The following is a 19,370-nucleotide window of genomic DNA, read 5'->3' on the forward strand; positions in this document are numbered from 1 at the left end:
CCTAATAAAGCTGACCTTAAGTTTTATGAGAGCGTCTCTCCATTTATCCAGTTCAGCTCTATACACCACAAGTGCTGCCTCCCCCTCATCACCAGCAGCCCAGCCACGTCCTCGTCTCCACGCTTCCCAGCATTCTCTGTTTGTGCTACTTCTAAGCAAATGTGTGTTTTAATTTGACAACGTTGGATAAAAGATGAGACCTGTGCGTTAAATTTAGTCTGCCTCCATTCTTTGAATGGTTCTCAGTTCCACATCGGCTCAAAGCATTCCTTGATGTTTGAACAAAGGGTGCTTATTTCAGCATGTGTTCAAGTCAACAGTGTGTAAATGTGGCAGAAATAATCTTGAAAGCAAGGCAAAGTGCGCAAACAGTTTATGATGGGTTAACGTAGAATAAAGTAAGTACCCTTGAGCCATTGGTTCAAGTTCTCCAGATAAAAAATCATCTGTGAAATAAAATGTGTGCTGATGCTACTTTTGCTGCAGAATCAGAAAGAAGTTTATTGTTTAACACACGCAAGGAATTTGTTGTGGTGATTGGTGCAATACAAAAGAACAAGTACCGTATTTTCTGGACTATAAGCCACACCTGCATACAAGCCGCATCCGCTCTATTTAAAAAAAAAAAAGATATGCAAGCTGCAGATATTTATGTTGTTATATTAGATATTTACTACATGTACAGAAGGATTTTGAACTGTAAATTATGTACATGTTTGTACCTAAATAGATCCTTTCCTAACAGTGTCTTTTAAAACGGCAGCAACTTTGCTGATTAAAACGGGACAGAACCAAGAGAAAATAACTGGTATTTATTTCTATTTATCTATCTATTTATCTGTTTGAAATCTGCTTCTACCTACTTCTATCTGCTAAACAAGAAGTAACGTATTCTTCTTTGCATTTATTTTGTCTTAGGGTGCTTTCACACCTGTACCGTTTCAAGCAGTTGTTCCGATACAGGGAACGTTTCCCCCTCAAGATCGGAAGGTTTGGTATATGAACACAGCAATCGCGCTCTGAAACGGTACAAAACAAGCGTTCCGAGATCGCCTAGGAGAGGTGGTCTCGGCCCGATTCCAATCGAGACCTGAAACGGTTCATTTTTTTATTTGGAGTGAGAACATAATCCACACAGCAACCGAGACAACTCCATTCATTCATTGTGTGTGCTGCCGCGGCGCAAGGAGAGGAGTCGGTCCACCAACTCCTCTCCTATTGGACGTGCGAGATGTCTTCCCAGCACGGCACAAATTAAACTTTGTTTGAAATTAAACAATGTTCAATTCGGGCAGGGTTTGCGCAGCCCAAACCCGGCTGCAGCAGGCGGCCTCTTGTCCGCTGCCGGGCTCCGCTCTGCGCCGGTAGCACATAAATGAATGGGTAAAGCCTGATTTATGGTTCCGCGTTAAATCGACGCAGAGCCTACGCCGTACTCTAGGCCGTAGGCTCTGCGTTGGTGTAACGCGGAACCATAAATCAGCCTTAACTGGAAGTTACACACGTGTCATTTGTTGATGTTTTTCCAGGATTCTGATTGGCTGGCATGACGTTAACAGCGTTTTCATGCGGGTCCGTGTAAACGAGGATTTTTTTGAAAACGTAGAGGGGAAAATATCCGTTTTTGTAAATACCCGGCTACGTGTAAACGTGGCCTTAGTTTTGATTCTAATTCCGGTTAGAGCGCCCCGAGCGGTGGAAGAAAAATCCACAGAATAGCCGCGCCTTTGTATAAGCTGCATGGTTCAAAACCTATGAAAAAAGTAGCGGTTTATAGTCCAGAAAATACGGTAATATTAAAAGAAAAAATGTACAACATGTTGGTTTTAAAGTGCCGTAGTAAGGAGTCTGTACAGAGGTGACCTGGGATGTGAGTTAATGTGACACATAACGTCAGAAGTGGAGTCTTTACCTTAATGTAACGTAGAGTGGGGTGTGGGGGCAGTCTGACTATGACCTTAACAGCAGCTAACGTGCTTCCTGATGCTTCCTCAACAGCATAAATCATCATCATTGTGGAAGCTCAAACAGAATGGCAGAATCACAATTCTCACTAAAATCTGTTTTTTTTTTCCTCCCAAAGTTTAAGCAAGTAAAGTTATGCAGATTTTTTCCTCTATAATAACCTGCAACGAAGGCACAACTTGGACAAAAACCAAAGATGAAACCTTTGAAGAGAGGTAAAAAAGCAGCGGTAGTTGACATGCGTGTCTGCTGGTTTCCCAGCAGATGAAAGCTGCTGAGGAGGAGCAGAGCAGCGGAGGCTCTGACTGCACCATGTTCCCTCACACTGCAGTCTCACTCCCTTCACAGCTCCGCAGCACATGTTGAATCTGAGCAGAGCTGAGCTACAAGCCCCACCGGTGCACCGTCACGCATTTTGACAGTGTGTAAAAAGGCATTTTGAAGGAAGGTTGACTGAGGGTTGGGACAGTCTTGTCTTTTGCTGGGTGAAAGCCGAAACAGGAGACCCAAATGAAACCTGCTTCAAACAGCTCACAGATCATCAGATGGACGGTCCTGTGTATCTGGGACAGGTGTTCTGGTGGGAGCTGACCCTGTGGGAGGAGGATAACAGTTACTGTATCTCTATTGTATTGTTGGCTTTAAAGACTATTCCTGACAGGACTAGACTGAAGAAGAGGGTGGGAACTTGAAGCAGAGCCATGACAGCACTGTTATGTAAATTAATCCAAAAACGTGAGTGTCATGGCTGAAAACTCAGTCACCTCGACTGGTGGCAGGAAACGACAACATTCAAATGCAGGATTCAGTATTTCTGATGATCTTCATTTCACTCTCTCTCGTGTAGTAAGGAAATCACATGTTTGAGTTTGGAAAGCTGAAAAAGGTTCAGCCTCAATTCAAAATGTTTCTTAGCAAACAGTGAAATTGGGATGAACATTACAATATACTTCCTCTTTCAGCATGAAACGGTTTATCTCGGCTTGGCAAAACAATGACACGTAAATGCTGTGTGTAGTGTATATTCCACACGCTGGTGGTTTAATTTTAAGTGTTTTAAGGCTCTTTGAAGATCAGCATCATCCGTTTCTAAAGGTTGATGTAGACAGGAGTTGTTTGTAAACGCTCATTGCCATGGCAACAGGCATTTCCATGCAAAAAACACTGCACTTCCAAATACTAGCTGCAATGCTACTTGTATTTAGCATTGCAGCTAAATACACATTTTTATCCCTTCATTTTTGAGTGGAATCCTGAAACTCCATCAGGTGATACTGAGACACCCAACAAAGTTTTTAATTCACTTTCAACTCGCACCATGAGACACTTCTCGTAGGAGCTTTGTGATCCTTGAAACTAACTTTATGAAAAGCTGAACGGGAGCACCAGCAAGCTGATCAGAGGAAGCCAACAAGGCTGACAATCCCCTGATGATTTTGGATTCAGTTAATTGGCTTAATATCATAGATAACCTGTAATTCACTTGTATTTTCGGTTTCCTCTTCTGATTTTTTTTTTTTGTGCTCTCTTAATTTCCCAGAATGCTGAGGTGTCGGTGTTTGAAGTAAACATCCGGTTCATCGGGGGACTGCTGGCCACGTACTACCTCTCTGGACAGGAAGTAAGTGCTTTCTTGTGTTTTGTGAATTCACAAATGAGACGTGCTTTGCATTCGACAGAAGCACTTTAAACCCCAGTTGTTTGTTCAGAGTTCTGAAAAGATCGAAATGAGATCAGAATAAAATGTGAAGGCTTAGTGGCTGGATGGGATGGGGTGGGGAAGAAAAAGGGATCTAAGGAAGCTTTTCTTCCATTATCCAGACTCTTCTTATCCCCTCTTCTTTTCTTCTAGCCTTCGTCCTTGAGACCACCCTCCTTGTATCCAAGTTAAATCCAACCATCCATATCTGTGTTTATGTTCTCTTTCCCTGCCTCTCTCTGCCCATCGCAGCCACTTTATCCTCTATAATTGAATAAAATCAAACGTGTGCACGGACCACTGCACTCACTGTTATAATTTAATTTATCTCTTTGTGCTAGCCACCACATCTAAGACAAAAGGATGTTATTTGTAGTCACATACTTGAGCTGAAATACTTGTTGTGTTAATATAGTTAATACGCTAAATTAAAATACTACAGTCATACAGTGTTGGGCACAAATTAACAGCTGGGAGTTTAAAAGTGTACAAACTGTGACCTCATCGGTGAGAGATGCAGGGTAAAGTGTTAAAAACAAGTTCTGCTTATTTTAGCCGTCCGACTGCATTATAGATTTGTGTCTTTGCTTTTTACACCAAGCTGTGTTTCAGTTTGCTGCATAATGATGAGATATTGTTAGATGAGGCGTTTTTTGGTTTGAAAAGCACAACCGTGGATGAATTAGCGCTCAGCAGGTGGGGGAAAAAAGATCTAAAAGCCTAAAGAAAATAAATACAACAGTTTTGGCCTTCTCTTCTCCCCCGATACTGCCCCAGTCACTGGAAATGCTCTGCAAACTCTGCTCAACCACCATGAGAGACGCAAATGGGGGCTTTACCTTCTCCGTATTGTTTTTTTACTGGTTGCAAACGTGGGTGTTATTTTTGAAATTAATAAACTTTTCCCGAAACTACAGCCTAAGCAGAAAAGCACTCCCCAAACAAAGATCTCTCTCCCCTCGCTCAGCTCCGTGTCCTCCACCCAGACCCAGCTCACACATTCATCAGAGCCCACCCGAGTAATAACAGCAGCTGTAGGTGTTGGGAAAAGAGGAATGTGGTGTAGGGGCGGATTTGGAGACAGTGATGGAGGGAGCAGATGAGAGGGTGGAGGAATCTGTGCAATGGGATGGGACGCGGAGAATGAGTGGAGGGTGTTTGGAGGTGATTGTCACAAGAGAGCGAGGCTGATGAATGGCTGAGGACCGATAAAAGCAAGGGAGATTCATTCTTCAGTTTTACTGCGTTTGTCCTTGAGCAAGGCACTTAACCCCCCCCAACTGCAGCAGAATAAGTGGTCGTCCCTGGATACCCTCCCTGGGGAAGCGTGTATAAAAGCATCGATATTGGACGGGGCCATATGGAGGCTGAAAAGGGTGTTTTCACAGATAACTGACATTGATAGCTGTACAATTGTAGCATTATATTTGAGATGAATGTGGCTTGAGCTGGCTGAGGAATGGACTGGGAAATAAATGAAGATGTTAATAAAACTGAAAGAAAGGATGAGTTGGGTGTGCAGGGACATGCAGGAAGGACATTTAATGTCCTGATCTCAAACTGTTGAGTACAAGCTGAAGTACTGCAGATCTCCTGAGGTGAATATTTAAAGTAAAATGTAATTTTTCCTTAATGCTGGAAAAATATTTTGCAATTTCCATCAAATACACTCACCAGCCACTTTATTAGGTACACCTTGCTAGTACTGGGTTGGACCCTTTTGCCTTCAGAACTGCCTTAATCTTTCGTGACATAGATTCAACAAGGTTCTGGAAACATTCCTCAGAGAGTTTGGTCCATGTTGACATGAAGCATCAGGCAGTTGCTGCAGATTTGTCGACTGCACATCCATGATGTGAATTGGACTGAGATCTGGAGACTGGAGAACATTTGGGTAGTGAACTCATCATCATGTTCAAGAAACCAGTCTGAGATGATTCTTTATGACATGTTATCCTGCTGGAAGTAGCATCAGAAGACGGTCCACAGAGGTCATAAAGGGATGGACATGGTCAGCAGCAATACTCAGGTAGGCTGTGGTGTTGACACGATGCTCAGTTGATTCTAATGGGCCCAAAGTGTTCCAGGAAAATATCCCACACCATGACACCACCACCACCAGCCTGAACCGTTGATACAAGGCAGGGTGGATCCATGCTTTCATGTTGTTGACGCCAGATTCTGACCCGACCATCCAAATGTTGCAGCAGAAATGGAGACTCATCAGAACAGGCAACGTTTTTCCTTCTTCTGTTGTCCAGTTTTGTTGAGCCTGTATGAATTGTAGCCTCAGTTTCCTGTTCTTAGCTGACAGGAGTGACCCGGTGTGGTTCTGCTGCTGTAGCCCATCCACCTCAAGGTTTGATTTGTTGTACGTTCAGAGATGCTCTTCTGCACACCTCGGTTTTAACGAGTGGTTATTTGAGTTACTGGTGCCTTTCTATCAGCTCCAACCCGTCCGGCCATCCTCCTCTGACCTCCAGCATCAACAAGACATTTGCTCCAGAACTGGGACTATTCTCTGTAAACCCTAGAGATGGTTGTGGGTGAAAATCCCAGCAGATCAGCAGTTTCTGAAATACTCAGACCAGCCCGTCTGGCACCAACAACCATGCCACGTTAAAAGTCACTTAAATCACCTTTCCTCCCCGTTCTGATGCGTAGTTTTAGAGGTTTTTTTTTTTTCTTAATTTAGTATATAAAAATCCACACTTGCAGCTCCATTTATAATCAGTTCATCCTTCTCATTCCCTTTGTACATTGTCCAAAATAAATTGAGGTTTCTATTTTTGAGCCAGTAAATCTTTCACTTTGAGATTCTTCTGCCCTGGCGAAGGCGGAGAAAAGTGACCTGTAACTCTGGAAATAAAGATCTTAGACATCCATGCATCATTTGTGCAGTTAGTGTTTTGCTTTGACATTCCTTTCCTCCTGCATGGCCAGCCTTAGCCGGTGCTAGTTTCTGGCACCCGCTAGATCTGGCTGCACTGTCCTCTAATTTAGTTATCAGTGCAGTTATCTGCAAACATCTTGTTTGCAGATCCTTTCAGCCTGTGCTCGTTACGCCAGTCCCCTGCTGAAGGACCTCGTGTCCTCCGTTGTAGCTCTGCCCCCGGCATCCTTTCCAACATCCTTGGCAACACTGTCCCAAGAGATCTTAACTACTCACCCAAGTTTCACACTGCAAGAACCGACGATGAGGATAGAAAATAAAGGACGTGCTCTTCACCCTGTTCCAAGTCAGAGCGCCAGCAGGATGATTTTTGGATGAAATGATCCCCTTGTCATTGCCTTTACGAGGGTTTTATTGTGCATGTACTGCCAGTGCATGTTGCAGATCATAAGTTTTAAAGCAAAGCTTTGTTGTCAAACAGCAGCATCATTTGTAGCTGGACGTAAACTCTCAGGTTCAACACCATTAGTTGAATTTTAGGAAATGACTGTCAGACTTCCGTTCTCCTTTAGAGGTTAAAGTTTTAACGGCCATTTATCTGCACTAGATTGATTTGATTTCTGTCCTAAAGAAGCCCTGATCAACACATGCATATATTTTGGCTTCTGTACTACACCGTTTTCAGTGTAGACACATGATCAGACCTTCAGACAGCTCTGGCCGGTGCAGAGGACACGCTCCGATTAAGTTTACTACATACAGAACTTCTTCTGATGAGCTTGGTTGGAGTCATTTGTTGCATAAAAGAGCTAGAGATAAAAACAACCCAGACAACCAGACAAAGGACAAGGACCGGACACACAAAGGGACTGATGAAAAGCCAAACGGAGAGAGAGAAATACAGACATAACAGAAGCCCAGGAATGCAGAGAAGGAGGGCTTGAGATCAGCATTCAGGAGGACGAGGAGGAGGAGGTGCAGGGCTCCGAGAGGCCAGCAAAGCAGAAGTGATGGATTGTGTTTACACTTCTGTCTCTAGCTTTATTCTTTTGAGTCTGTCCTACCATTTCCACCTTTTTCTCTTATGTACTCACCGAATTCTCCCTTCTAAACAGACCTGCCATCTGTTTTTCTCTCCTTATCATCATGTGTTCTTTCCCTTCTATTTTTGGAGGGCTTTTTAATTCTTCCTTCATTTCATTTTGTCCCCCGCTCTTATTTGTAGTTTTTTTTACACCTCTTCTCTCCTAATCTGTCACCTTAATTCTGCTTTTTTTTTTAACATGGCTTTCTTCTCCTTCCTTCTTTGAAATCAGTTTCCTTCTCATTGTGTTCTTTTCTTTCCTCCCAGTTTATCCCCTCTCCCCCCAGGTATTTTACCTCTTTACCTCCGTGTCTCAGGTGAACCCGTTCATGCATCAATAGTAACGTATGACACGACGAGTGGAAGCAGTCACACCCGACAACAACACAACACAACCGTAACGTCATGGACTCATCTGTTGTTTTCTATATCCCATCTCTGTCTCAATCGTCCATGTTTTAGGATTTATCGGCACCATCCAACAATTTTTTACCTAATTTAAAGCTAATTCAAGGCTGTTAGAGAGCAGGTTGATAGTTACTCAGGCTGACACATTAACCCTCAGGGGCCCTTGGCCTTTTTGGCCGTTTTGAGCTATTTTTGATTTTTTGACTTTATATGTCCCATTAAATGTATGTAACTGTGGTCAATTTGGTATCCCCCCCCCCCAGCACAATCGTCCCCGGTAAGACTTAATAGTTAGTGTTCATAATGTACAAACTGCTGTAGGCTGCAAAATGTATTAAAAAAAAGAAATACCACAAAAAGTAATTTAGATTGCTTTATTATTATTATTATTATTATTATTATTATTATACACATTTTCAGATATTATAGAACTATTATGGATTTTGAAAAATAGAAATGTGAGTTTTGATTTTTTTTAATGTAAATACACAAATGCTTAATGAAGTAAAAGCAGAATTAATATTCATTAAAATTGAATATTTTAATGAATTGGCATGTTATTTAATTCTTCAGATATCCAACTGTAAACCTCTTTACAGTTGAAATGATCCTGACTTCTATCTCTGCTACTATTTATATCAATAAAAAGATACAGGGCCTCATCACAGGACGGCATTTCCATGCCCTCAGGTGTCTTCATCCCTGAAGGCTGCAGTATCTGCAGGTCTGGTGGTCTTGTTGAGGCTCGGTCTGGGATCTGTGCTGGGGTCCTGGTGCTCTGCAGGGCACCAACCTGCTCATGTATTTCTGTAGATCAAAACACATCAAGTCTTACTTGTAGATATCTCGTTTCGTGCGTATAATATGTCCCAAATTGTTATCATTCGCAGGCGTTTCTCACCTGTTACCCTTGTTGACTAAAGGCCGTCAATTTTATCTTCAGTGTCGATCTCTAACTCTGTGCTACCTTCAAATGTGTAAATATATTCATCAAAACATCTAAATATAACCCTGAGACTTCTGACATTTGCCGTGTTTTCCTCAAATAAGACTGAGGTGGGTTCATTACTTCAGTCTTCTCCAAATGCAAAGGCTCGCTGTGCAAAGACTGCGCCACACACCCTATACGCACAATACTTTGCTCCTTCTTCTCTGATTTATATTGTCAGTCATTTCTGTTCCGTCACTTTTGGTAAATTCACACAAGGTCCCATGAGATCTGTATCAGCACATTTAGTTTCTGACAGCGAAAATATTCATAAAAATAGATGCCATGAAGGGTGCACTGTGGCACGCCTGGAGTGTGCATTTGAATAGTTTTGATACATTTTAAATTGTCACATTATCAGGTTTTATTGGTCTATTGACACCAAACCAAAACTAATGTGAAGCCTGATCCTTTTCCATTCAAAATGAGTTAAAAGATTGTGACAGGAAGTGTGTCTAAGTGCCCTGCACCGCGTGGAAATAGCTGTTTGATACGATCACGCTGTTGTGATGCCGAGATTAAGAGGGTCAAATCCAAAGACAGTAGCTTCTATATCTGCCTGGCTCTCTGCTCAGACACGGCATGGAAATTCAGAAGAGAGAGGTGAACGGCGGGGGGGAACGTAGTTGGAGAGAAAATAATAAAAACCGAAATGAGGGTAGATACTGAAGCAAAGATCAATGACTGGAGGGAAAGTGTGATGGGAATGATTTGAGCGGAAAACAGCAGATTGCACGGAGAAGTGACAAGGTCAGGGGAGCCAGTCAAACACGGTTATGTGGGATAATGAGAAGAGCATCTAAAAGAAAAGATGAGACACTGCAGGCATAAACACTGCGGCGCAGCGATGCAGTGGACGAACAGATGGAGGAAGTGGGTGGAGGAATAGAACTAAAGAGTTGGAGAGTGAGATGAAACATCACATAGGGCCTGAAGTTTTAGGGGCACAGAGATAATGATGGAGAGGGCAGAAGAAAGAAAGGAAGAGAAAAAACGTTTAGTCAAAGTAGTGTGGAACTGAGGGCTGAAGAGGGGGAAAGAGAGATTGGGGAAAAGAGAAAGAGGGAACAAAGGGTGATCACAATGGAGAAGCTGGGGTGTTTGTTTGTTTTATTCTTATTTAGTTTTTTGTCATTGCAACCAAAACCTTTGTAACCCTCTTTAGACATGAATTTCTCATCTTCCTCTCCTTCCCATCTCCTCAATTTTGTTGTGCTACGATGGACCAGAAGCAGCTCGGAGCTGAGCCGTGGGGTTGGACAGCAGCACATGTGATGGCTGCCTGTTTCATCTCACTGGGGAGCATTGATTCCTCCTCATATTTTGTCACAGGCGACATGTCAGACGACATCGGCGCATCATTTTGCCCGACTCACTGCCAGCAGGAAGGCAGTCGAATGCAATCGTGTTAAATGAGTTACAACGGCTTTCAGTTTATGATTTACACATAATTACAAGCTAACAAAGCTTATCTAGTCTTACCAAGTCTGAAAATGAGGTAAATGAAACTTCAGATCAACATATTAGACAGTATTGATATCTACAGAAGCTTTTTTTTTTTTTTTTAAACAGTACATTGAGACTTATAGGAAAATTTTTTGCAACTTGATATTGTGTATTGTATGATATTCAATGTGAAGATGTATTTTTTTTCTCCTCCCCCCCTATCCCAGTGTTACCCTTTGGAAAACAGGCGCATAATTCCATCAGTGCCGCCGCCGGTGTATCCGAAGTCAATAACAGTTTTCTAAACTGACTCAATAAAGCTGATTCTGATTCTGATTCTGATAATTCATACATAAGTTGAAAGTTAAAACAACCCACAGCTGTTTAGCTGGATTAAGGTCTGGACTTTGACTGCGCCATTTCAACGCCTTGAATCTTTTATTTTTAAGCCATTCTGTGTTTTTCTAGTGAGCTTGGGATCTTGTGTGACCAGATTTCATTGAAGCTTGAGCTTCTAGGAAAGATTGCTTCATATCTGACTCTTTGATAAAGTATTCATATCTGAATACTTTGGTATACAGGTGAGTTTGTTGCGGATGAAAGGTTGCCCAGACTCTCTGGCTGCAAAGCAATATCAATGCTTTGCAAGATGGAAGTCATTTGAGTCATTTTAGATTAGATCCCGCTATTATCCCTGGATGATGAACGCGTGTTCAACACGTCATGCGTTGAGCCTCTCCGGCCCCTGAAGCCAAGTTGAGGCGAGGGAACAGTACTGGAGTGGTACTACGTAACCTGGCGGCCTGCTGTCTGCTGGGTCGGCCTCTCTGGCTTCACTTCGCCGGCTGAATGCAGGAGATGGAGTGGGGGGGGGGATCCACGCTGAATAACAGTGGGATCCGTGTAGCAACTTCACCCAAATCCTGTTGCACAAATATGACCCGTAGTCCCCCTCTGCCACTTGTGCTGTTGTGGTCGTTGACCGCAAATAACTTCTCTCTGAGGCTCTTCAGTTTAACGGCCCGAGTTGTGTGTCATGCAAAGCCATGGGTAGTTGGACATTACAGTTCTGTAATACGCTGATTCATGACGTTCACAGCTTTGAGGATGAGGAACCCGCTGGCATCCTCGTCTTGTAATCAAGGAATCTCACCCACGACCCGCCACCCTGGGTCATTTCTGTTTACATTAGTCCTGACCTGTGATTAAGTGTACCCTGAGAGGCAGATTATGGGTGGGCCCGCCAACCTGTCAGTTAACGTAAAAAGGACAGGCGAAACGCTAGATTCCAGTGTCCGCCAAGAGTCCTGCAGATGTTGCTCTGCTCTAACATACCTGGTCCAACTCAGTGCACCATTGACTGATTTGTGACTACCTGGATGGTGATCCCATTATTTTGTGAGTCCTGAGAACCAGGGTTGAGGAACCCCGGTATACTCGTCCACCCAAAGCTTCAGACACACCCACCATCAAGTATTGCCGCACAGCTTTTCTGTGACTAACTACTTTTGTAGCATCCTCCAGCGTTTCTGCAGGGATTTTCGACATAAGCATGTTCTGAAAACGGGGAGGATTATTTGTATGTGGAAGTGGCGTTTGCATAAGGACACGGTCCTGTTGAAATCCAGCAGTGCATCCATGAACATCTTTGTATGCAAAACTATACCAGTTGAACATCCCGGAGTAAAGGCTTTGAGAAAAACTAGTAAGATGTACACAATGGATACCCTGAGACTGAAAGAGAATTTAAAATGTAAACCCTATTTCTGCATTGATATTTTGGTGTTATTGCTCCTAAGAGATCGGCACATATTGAGGCCATGCCATTTGTTGTTAGTGGCACTTGTGCAGTTCCCTCTGGGTATCCTTTCCTCTGGTGCAGATATTGCTGTGATGACGTGCTCAGTGTAACTGCTGCTGTGCCAGCAGGCAGGTGGACACACACACACACACACACACACACACACACACACACACACACACACACACACACACACACACACACACACACAGGGGACAAGGAGAACCAAGAAATTAAGCGGGTGCAGGAAACTGTTCCTTTCACTGTAATTTTATGCATTCCTCTTTGCCATCAAATGACCATCATCCAGAAAGCAGAAGTGCAAGTTAGATTAAAGCAGAGGAATAGAAAAGAAAAGTAAGAGGAATGAGAGCGGGTGGGGGGTGGGGGACGGGAATGCAATAGACCAGATGAACCATGCAGCAAATACAATAAAAAAAACTGGACTGAGGATCAAAGTTAATTACTTAAAGAAGAGAATCCTGTCGCGTGGGATGTGAATTAATAGTGGACGTGTGCACATTTCAGTAAGATTTATATTCGCATTTCCATACAGAACACTTGGTCTGCAGAATGAACTGATCAGAAATCCTGATTTCCAGGAGCCTAAAATCCAATTCCACCCAATTATGCACATCCCTTTTTTTTCTTTGACTCTCTCACATTTTTTATTTAATATAAATATTTCAAAAAACTGCTTTATTCACTTGTTCCCTGGTACAATTATGTAACATTTAAGAAAGCCTAGTCTAAGCGGTACAAACACATCAGGTGGGATGTCTGCAGGAAAACAACTCATTAGTCCTGTCTTATTTTAAAGGCCTCAGTGTGTCATTTCTGTTATTGCTACTCGCGAAATATCTGTCAAATTTGTCAGCAGTCAGTTTGGTTCAGCGTGATGACAACAAATGAAGTCCTCACAGAGCTAAATGGACGATGGCTCCGAGGTTCCTCCCTGACAGCTCGTCTTTGTTCCTCCCCCTGCCTTTGATCCGGGGCCAATGAGCGCTAAACAATATGAGCAACGGATCAGCTGACGATGAAGTGGCATAATAAAGTATGAAAACGGCACACACGCACACACACACACTTGCACACACGCAAACCTAATCCGTCTCTCTTGCTGGCCCTCGGGGCCCTTCCTACCAAGCAGGCACATTCAGCACATTTCACAGTCTAAACCCTAATCCTTTTAGGAGGCTGCATTACATGTCAACAGTGGCCCGTGCTTACACCAGAGACGGTGTCTGCCGGTGCACCGTGGGTGTGTGTGTGTGTGTGTGCAGCACTCCTGGGTGGATGAGGAGATCCTTTATTGCAGGTTAAAAAATGTTAATCTCATTAAAGCATATAAGTGAAAAGTAGGTAAGTAAACCCACTCTCCTTCAGTGTGTGTATTGTGAAGACATGTTTATTGTCAGGGAGATGGAGTACTTGTTTAGTCCAAAGCCTTAAAGATAGCTGAATTGAAGCAAATGGGCTTTATTGTCAGTTATATTAGTCTACCTTACAGCAGTCATGCTTTCTTTTTGGAAAAAGACCCGAATAAGCAGCTTATCTTCATTAGTTTGTTAGATCATTGTGTTTTAAAAGGAGTAAAAGGGCATAGAGAGACCCCCCCACACACACACACACACACACAAACAGACGCACACATGCACTTGGTCTCATTATTTTTTTTTTTTTTTTTTTTTTTTTTTTTTTTATTATCCCGTTTTTTTTTTCCCATTTTTACCACCCCGTGCTCCTACCTACTGACAGTCCTGGGCATTGCCATCCTCTACCAACCCCGGGAGGGCCCTGCACTGAGCTCAGGTCTCCTCCTTAACCTGAGGAGTGAGCAGGCCGCATCTTTTCACCAGACAGGGTGGGGTTTCTCCGGCCGAACGTAGCGCGTGGAAGGATCACGTTATTCCGGCCGGATCCTCCCCACCCCATCTGGCGCCCCGGTTGGCCAGAGGGGGCATGTATAGCCCAGGACTGTTGCATGTTTTTGTGAGGGTAGCTCCCATTAGCTACCCAGGGGAACACGGGGAGAACATGCAAACTCCACACAGAAAGATCCTTTCGCCAACCCCACCCATGGTGTGTGAAGTCATGGGGGAACTAACACGCACTTCAGCACCCACAGCGTCCCCCGGCGGGAATCGAACCCAGGACCTTCTTGCTGTGAGACCGCTGCACTACCAGCTGCGCCACCGTGCCCCCCTTCACTTGGTCTCATTTAAGTAGACAAAGACGTACTTTTGCTCTCAGTGCTCTTCTGCTAGGATTATATTTTTGGATCCAATATTTGTAATTTTAGGATTTGGCATTCGATGGCACACAGGCAAGGACATACAGTATATAGGCCCGGTGTGTCGGGGGAATACGTCCATGCCCACACACATGCACATATAAAACACTCTCTTCCAATATGTAGGGGAAACTACAATGTGCATGAAAAGCGTGAAGATCATCCTTCCTTTGGTGTAACATGCCTGTTGTAACGTAGTTCTTATCTCCCATGATTCTACATTCAGGTTACATCCTGCATTTCTGCCTCCAGGCTGCTGTAAATTCACCAAAATGGAGCTAAGGATTTGCTTCTTTTGGTTCTCCTTCAGCAACCTCTCAGAGGAGATATCAGTGTTGAAAAGGCTTGAATGTGGTTCCACCTGCTCCAAGTGGTTCTTCATGAACTCACACATGTCATCACCTGTTATGGCGGGTTTCTGCCAGATACCTCAGAAACATAGACAACACTCAGGGTGCTTTCACATTCGCCCTGATCTGCTCCGAGCAGAGCTCACAGGCAGCCTGTCTGCTCTCCATCATGGTGAGTGAACAGCTCAAGGACCTGTCAAGAGATGATGATTGCTGGCAGCCAACGGATATTTAACATGCCAAATATCTGGAGCAGTCAGGCAACTCCAAATTGTATGTACCACCAATTAAAAGGAAGAACATCGAGTGAGGTTGCCATGAAGAACGGCATCCGTGAACCACACCGCAATAGACACATAAAAACATGCACCCACGCTGCACACTAGGGATGGGCAGTATGGACTAAAAAATGTATCACGATAATTTCTGGCATTTATCCCGATAAGGATAAAAATGACCATTAAAAAAAATACCTATTCAAATCCACCTTTGTAACTATAAATCTATCACCACATTCAGTCTTTGGAATCCCCAAAACACTGCTCTAAAAGAATACTAAATGCTACTAAACTACACAAATTAAATTGAATTAATAAAAAACAATTAAATTAGTACACCTGTACTGCAGAACTGTAATGACTCAAATGAAACAAGTTTGAAATGTAAGAACAGATTCAACATTTATTCAAACTGTATGGCTTAAACAGTGGGATAACAGTGCAAACAGCAAAAGTACCATTGTCCTTCAAGTTTTCCTAGCTTATAAAATCACAAAGTAGAAAAAACCTGATAAATAAAGAAACAGGACAAATAAATAAAAGTTCACTGAAAATAAAATCCAATCAGTGATGACCTCTTCTAATATAAATAAAATGTGCAAATTAACCTGTGGTTGGAACATGCCACAAATTAGATACTATTGCAATTTTTGTACACAGCTCTGCGTCGATTTAACGCAGAACCATAAATCCGGCTTTACACAAAAACGTCGTCAACGGGTATTTATCGTTTTTAACGCAAGATGACAAATTCTTACCATGGGGAATTTTTTTGACGGTATATCGTGAACGGTAAAATATCGCCCATTCCTACTGCACACGGTTCTCCTTTCTTTTAACCACATTCATCTTTTGCTTTATCCTTAGTGTCCCGGGCAAGTCAGAGCAAAAGATTGTACGACATTTTAAGTAAAGATTACTATCATCTTTGGCCAGCTATTTTCTTCTACTGTAAAAATTTGAGTAGAATCAAAAAACGTTGGCAAAGTCTGATCTGTTTTGCCGGAGTAGGTAAGGATGGACTTTGATGGACTGTGGACCTGTCGAGGGTGAACCCCTGCCTCTCACCTGTAATGGGCTGATAAAGGCTCCGGCAGACCCCTGGGACCCTGTACGGGATTAAACGGGTGTAGAAAACGGATGGGGCGTAATGATGGATCCCCTTAAGATTTGTCAGTTTCAGGTTATTTCAGACAGCGTTTCCCAACCCTGGTCCTCGGGGCTCACTGTCCTCCATGTTTACATGCTTCCCTGCACTAACACACCTGATTCGCTCACTGTCATCAATTGCCTGCTAATTGGATCCAGGTGTGTTAGATCAGAGAACATCTAAAGCATGCAGGACAGCCTTTCTCCAAGAACAGTGTTGAGAAATACTGGTTTAAGAGATATGGGAGGATACTAACGAACATGTCCACATTTGTACATCATTTCCTTGCATCTAAATGCATTTTCTCCAGCATTTCCTGCGTCCTCACTGACCAGTATATCAGGGGCAGGAGTTTACGTTGTGAAAACGTGTTACAAACTTCATGTGCGAGATTCACAAAATAAAGACTAACTGATGGATTTGAAAAATGCACATCTCGTTAACTGCCATCTTCCCCGTGTGACACTTTTTGTGGACTTCTGTCCAGGTCTTGCATTTATCTGAACCAGTTCTGCTTTTCGCAGCGATTTTTAGTCCTTCAGCTGCTCACAGCTTGCAAATGATATCCCCATATGTAATAACTGGATCATTAGCTTTGTTTGAGACTTCTTGAGTGGCTGATTGTAGCTCTCTGTCTCTGTGGTACAACACTGATACACCATTTAGCAGCTGATTCTAATCATTAACTCACAGCGGCATTGTAAGCATTTCTGGCTCTGCCGCCCCCAGTAAGAGTCAAACCCTCACTCTCAGTCAAATGGCATCATTGATCTCTCTCTGGCTCTAATAATGCGATAGCATTGATGTTGGAACTCATATTCCTATTAATATTTGATGATTGAGAGGGTCCAGCTTTTTAGAGCATGCGCCTTATCTTTGACCTTTCTGTACTACCAAGGGGGCTTTTTACTTATGAAGCAACACTGCTCATGTATGGATGTGTCTGTGATGAGCTGCATTTTGTAGTTGGTAACCTTTCAGTATTCGTGCAAAATCCCAAACAAGGAAAGGGGAGGTTGGTGGGAAAGGAAAGGTCTCGCCTTGTTTCCCCTCGGAGCTTCACATTTACATGCTTTTGGGTTTGTGTTCACCAAGCGACTACATCCTTAAGTGATCGATTTGAAACAGACCTGGATTCTGTGTAAAAGAGAGCTGGAAACTCGAGCTGTGAGCCCAAAGAACATGACAGCAGCAAGAAATAAACCCTACACAGCCAACTATCTGGGGGGATTCTCCACAGAGGTTTTTGTCTCAGAAATGTGTGTGTACATATAAATATCTCTCTCTCTCATATATATATATATATATATAATATATATATATATATATATATATATATATATATATATATATATATATATATATATATTATACATACACATACACACACAGGACTCTCTCAGAAAAATGTCATACATTCTGGATTTATTACAAATCAACTGAAATATTGCAAGCCTTTTATTATTTTAATATTGCTGATTATGGCTTACAGCTTAAGAAAACTAAAATATCCTATGTCAAAAATTAGAATATTCTGGGAATCTTAAGCTGTAAGCCATAATCAGCAATATTAAAATAATATGCATTACAGAAAATAAAGAACTTTATCACAATATTCTAATTTTCTGAGACAGTCGTGTGTGTGTGTGTGTGTGTGTGTGTGTGTGTGTGTGTGTGTGTGTGTGTGTGTGTGTGTGTGTGTGTGTGTGTGTGTGTGTGTGTGTGTGTGTGTGTGTGTGTGTGTGTGTGTGTGTGTGTGTGTGTGTGTGTGTGTGTGTGTGTGTATATATATATATGTATATATATATATATATATATATGAGAGAGAGAGAGATTTTTATAAATTTTTGTCTTATTGCCAAGTGGATATGATATCAACAAGCTAATGCACAGAGATGCCGATGTTTGTTTCATCACAGTGATTTTTGTGAAGGAAAGGACGTAAACCTGCCTTTGTTTTTCCTCACACGTGTAACATTGGTACATTTCATGATTCAGTGGGTTTTGCTTGGATAGCACAGACTGTCAAAGTAAATAACATTCATTCATGATGAAGAATGCAAATGAGGATGTGGTGGGAACTGGGGCCAAATATCTGCTCACCACTGAGGTACTTTTAATTATTTCTATTTAATAGTTTCTGGAAAACCCAGAATGAGATTTGACAGATTTGATAACATAAAACATGAAGAATTGATAACTAATATTTCCCAATGGGACTGAGTCTACTAAATCTACTAACTACACACACTATCATCATGGTTTTGTTTTTGTGACGTAGATCAGCTTAGCAAAAGCTATAATCATTGGTGTTTACTTGTATTTGGCTTGATGTTTATCTTTGAGGGAAACAATCTTGTTTTCAATAACATCTGTACTATACAAACCTCTTCACACAATCCATTCAGTATCTACATCCTCTTATTACTATTCAAGATCACAGGGATCTGCCGGAGGCTAAAGGCAGGGCTACACCCTGGACAAGTCCCGGGCCACATCCAGACAGCCGCTCACGTTCACACCCATGTTCCATTTAGTCACCAGTTAATCAGACATTCATGTTTTTGGACTGGAAAGAAGCCAGAGTACCTGAACACAACCCGCCCAAGCATGAGGAGAACGTGCACACTCCACGCAAAAAGACTGCTACCTTGATTTGAACCAGGAACCTTCCTGTCATGAGGCAACAGTGCAAACCACTTGTTGTCATCTTCTTTTCCTGTCAGCTGTTCCCTTCAGGGGTCGTCATCATCCGCCTCCATCAAACTCAATCCTTCACATTCTCTTCTGTCACACCAGCGAACTTCATGTTCTCCGTAGGGCTGTTCGATTTTGCCCAAAAATAAAATCTCGATTTTTTTCTCTCAAAATCCGATTTTCGATTACGATTACGATTACGATTATTTTGTGAATTGACAAAAGGCAAAGAAATGATTTCAAATATGCTGTTTTTTTATTGAACATTTGCCCCATTGGGCTTTAAGTGCAAACTTTGCTCTTATTAAACCAAAA

The 19,370-nt window shown here is 42.5% G+C and overlaps 2 protein-coding genes across 4 annotated transcripts in view; one reads left to right on the forward strand and one right to left on the reverse strand.

Annotated features, from left to right (window-relative positions):
- Positions 1-19,370, reverse strand: part of itgav (integrin, alpha V) — a 563,305-nt gene that overhangs the window by 365,631 nt on the left and 178,304 nt on the right. The gene's annotated exons all lie outside the window — the stretch shown is intronic.
- The window catches only part of man1a2 (mannosidase, alpha, class 1A, member 2), a 140,717-nt gene that overhangs the window by 79,242 nt on the left and 42,105 nt on the right, over positions 1-19,370 (forward strand). For all 3 annotated transcript variants that reach the window (XM_061723305.1, XM_061723307.1, XM_061723306.1), the window contains exon 6: positions 3,506-3,586. In XM_061723305.1, coding sequence (XP_061579289.1) covers positions 3,506-3,586 — 81 coding nt within the window. The remainder of the gene's footprint in view (positions 1-3,505; positions 3,587-19,370) is intronic.

This window comes from Cololabis saira, chromosome 6 (assembly GCF_033807715.1).
Source record: "Cololabis saira isolate AMF1-May2022 chromosome 6, fColSai1.1, whole genome shotgun sequence".
Lineage (NCBI taxonomy): Eukaryota > Metazoa > Chordata > Actinopteri > Beloniformes > Belonidae > Cololabis > Cololabis saira.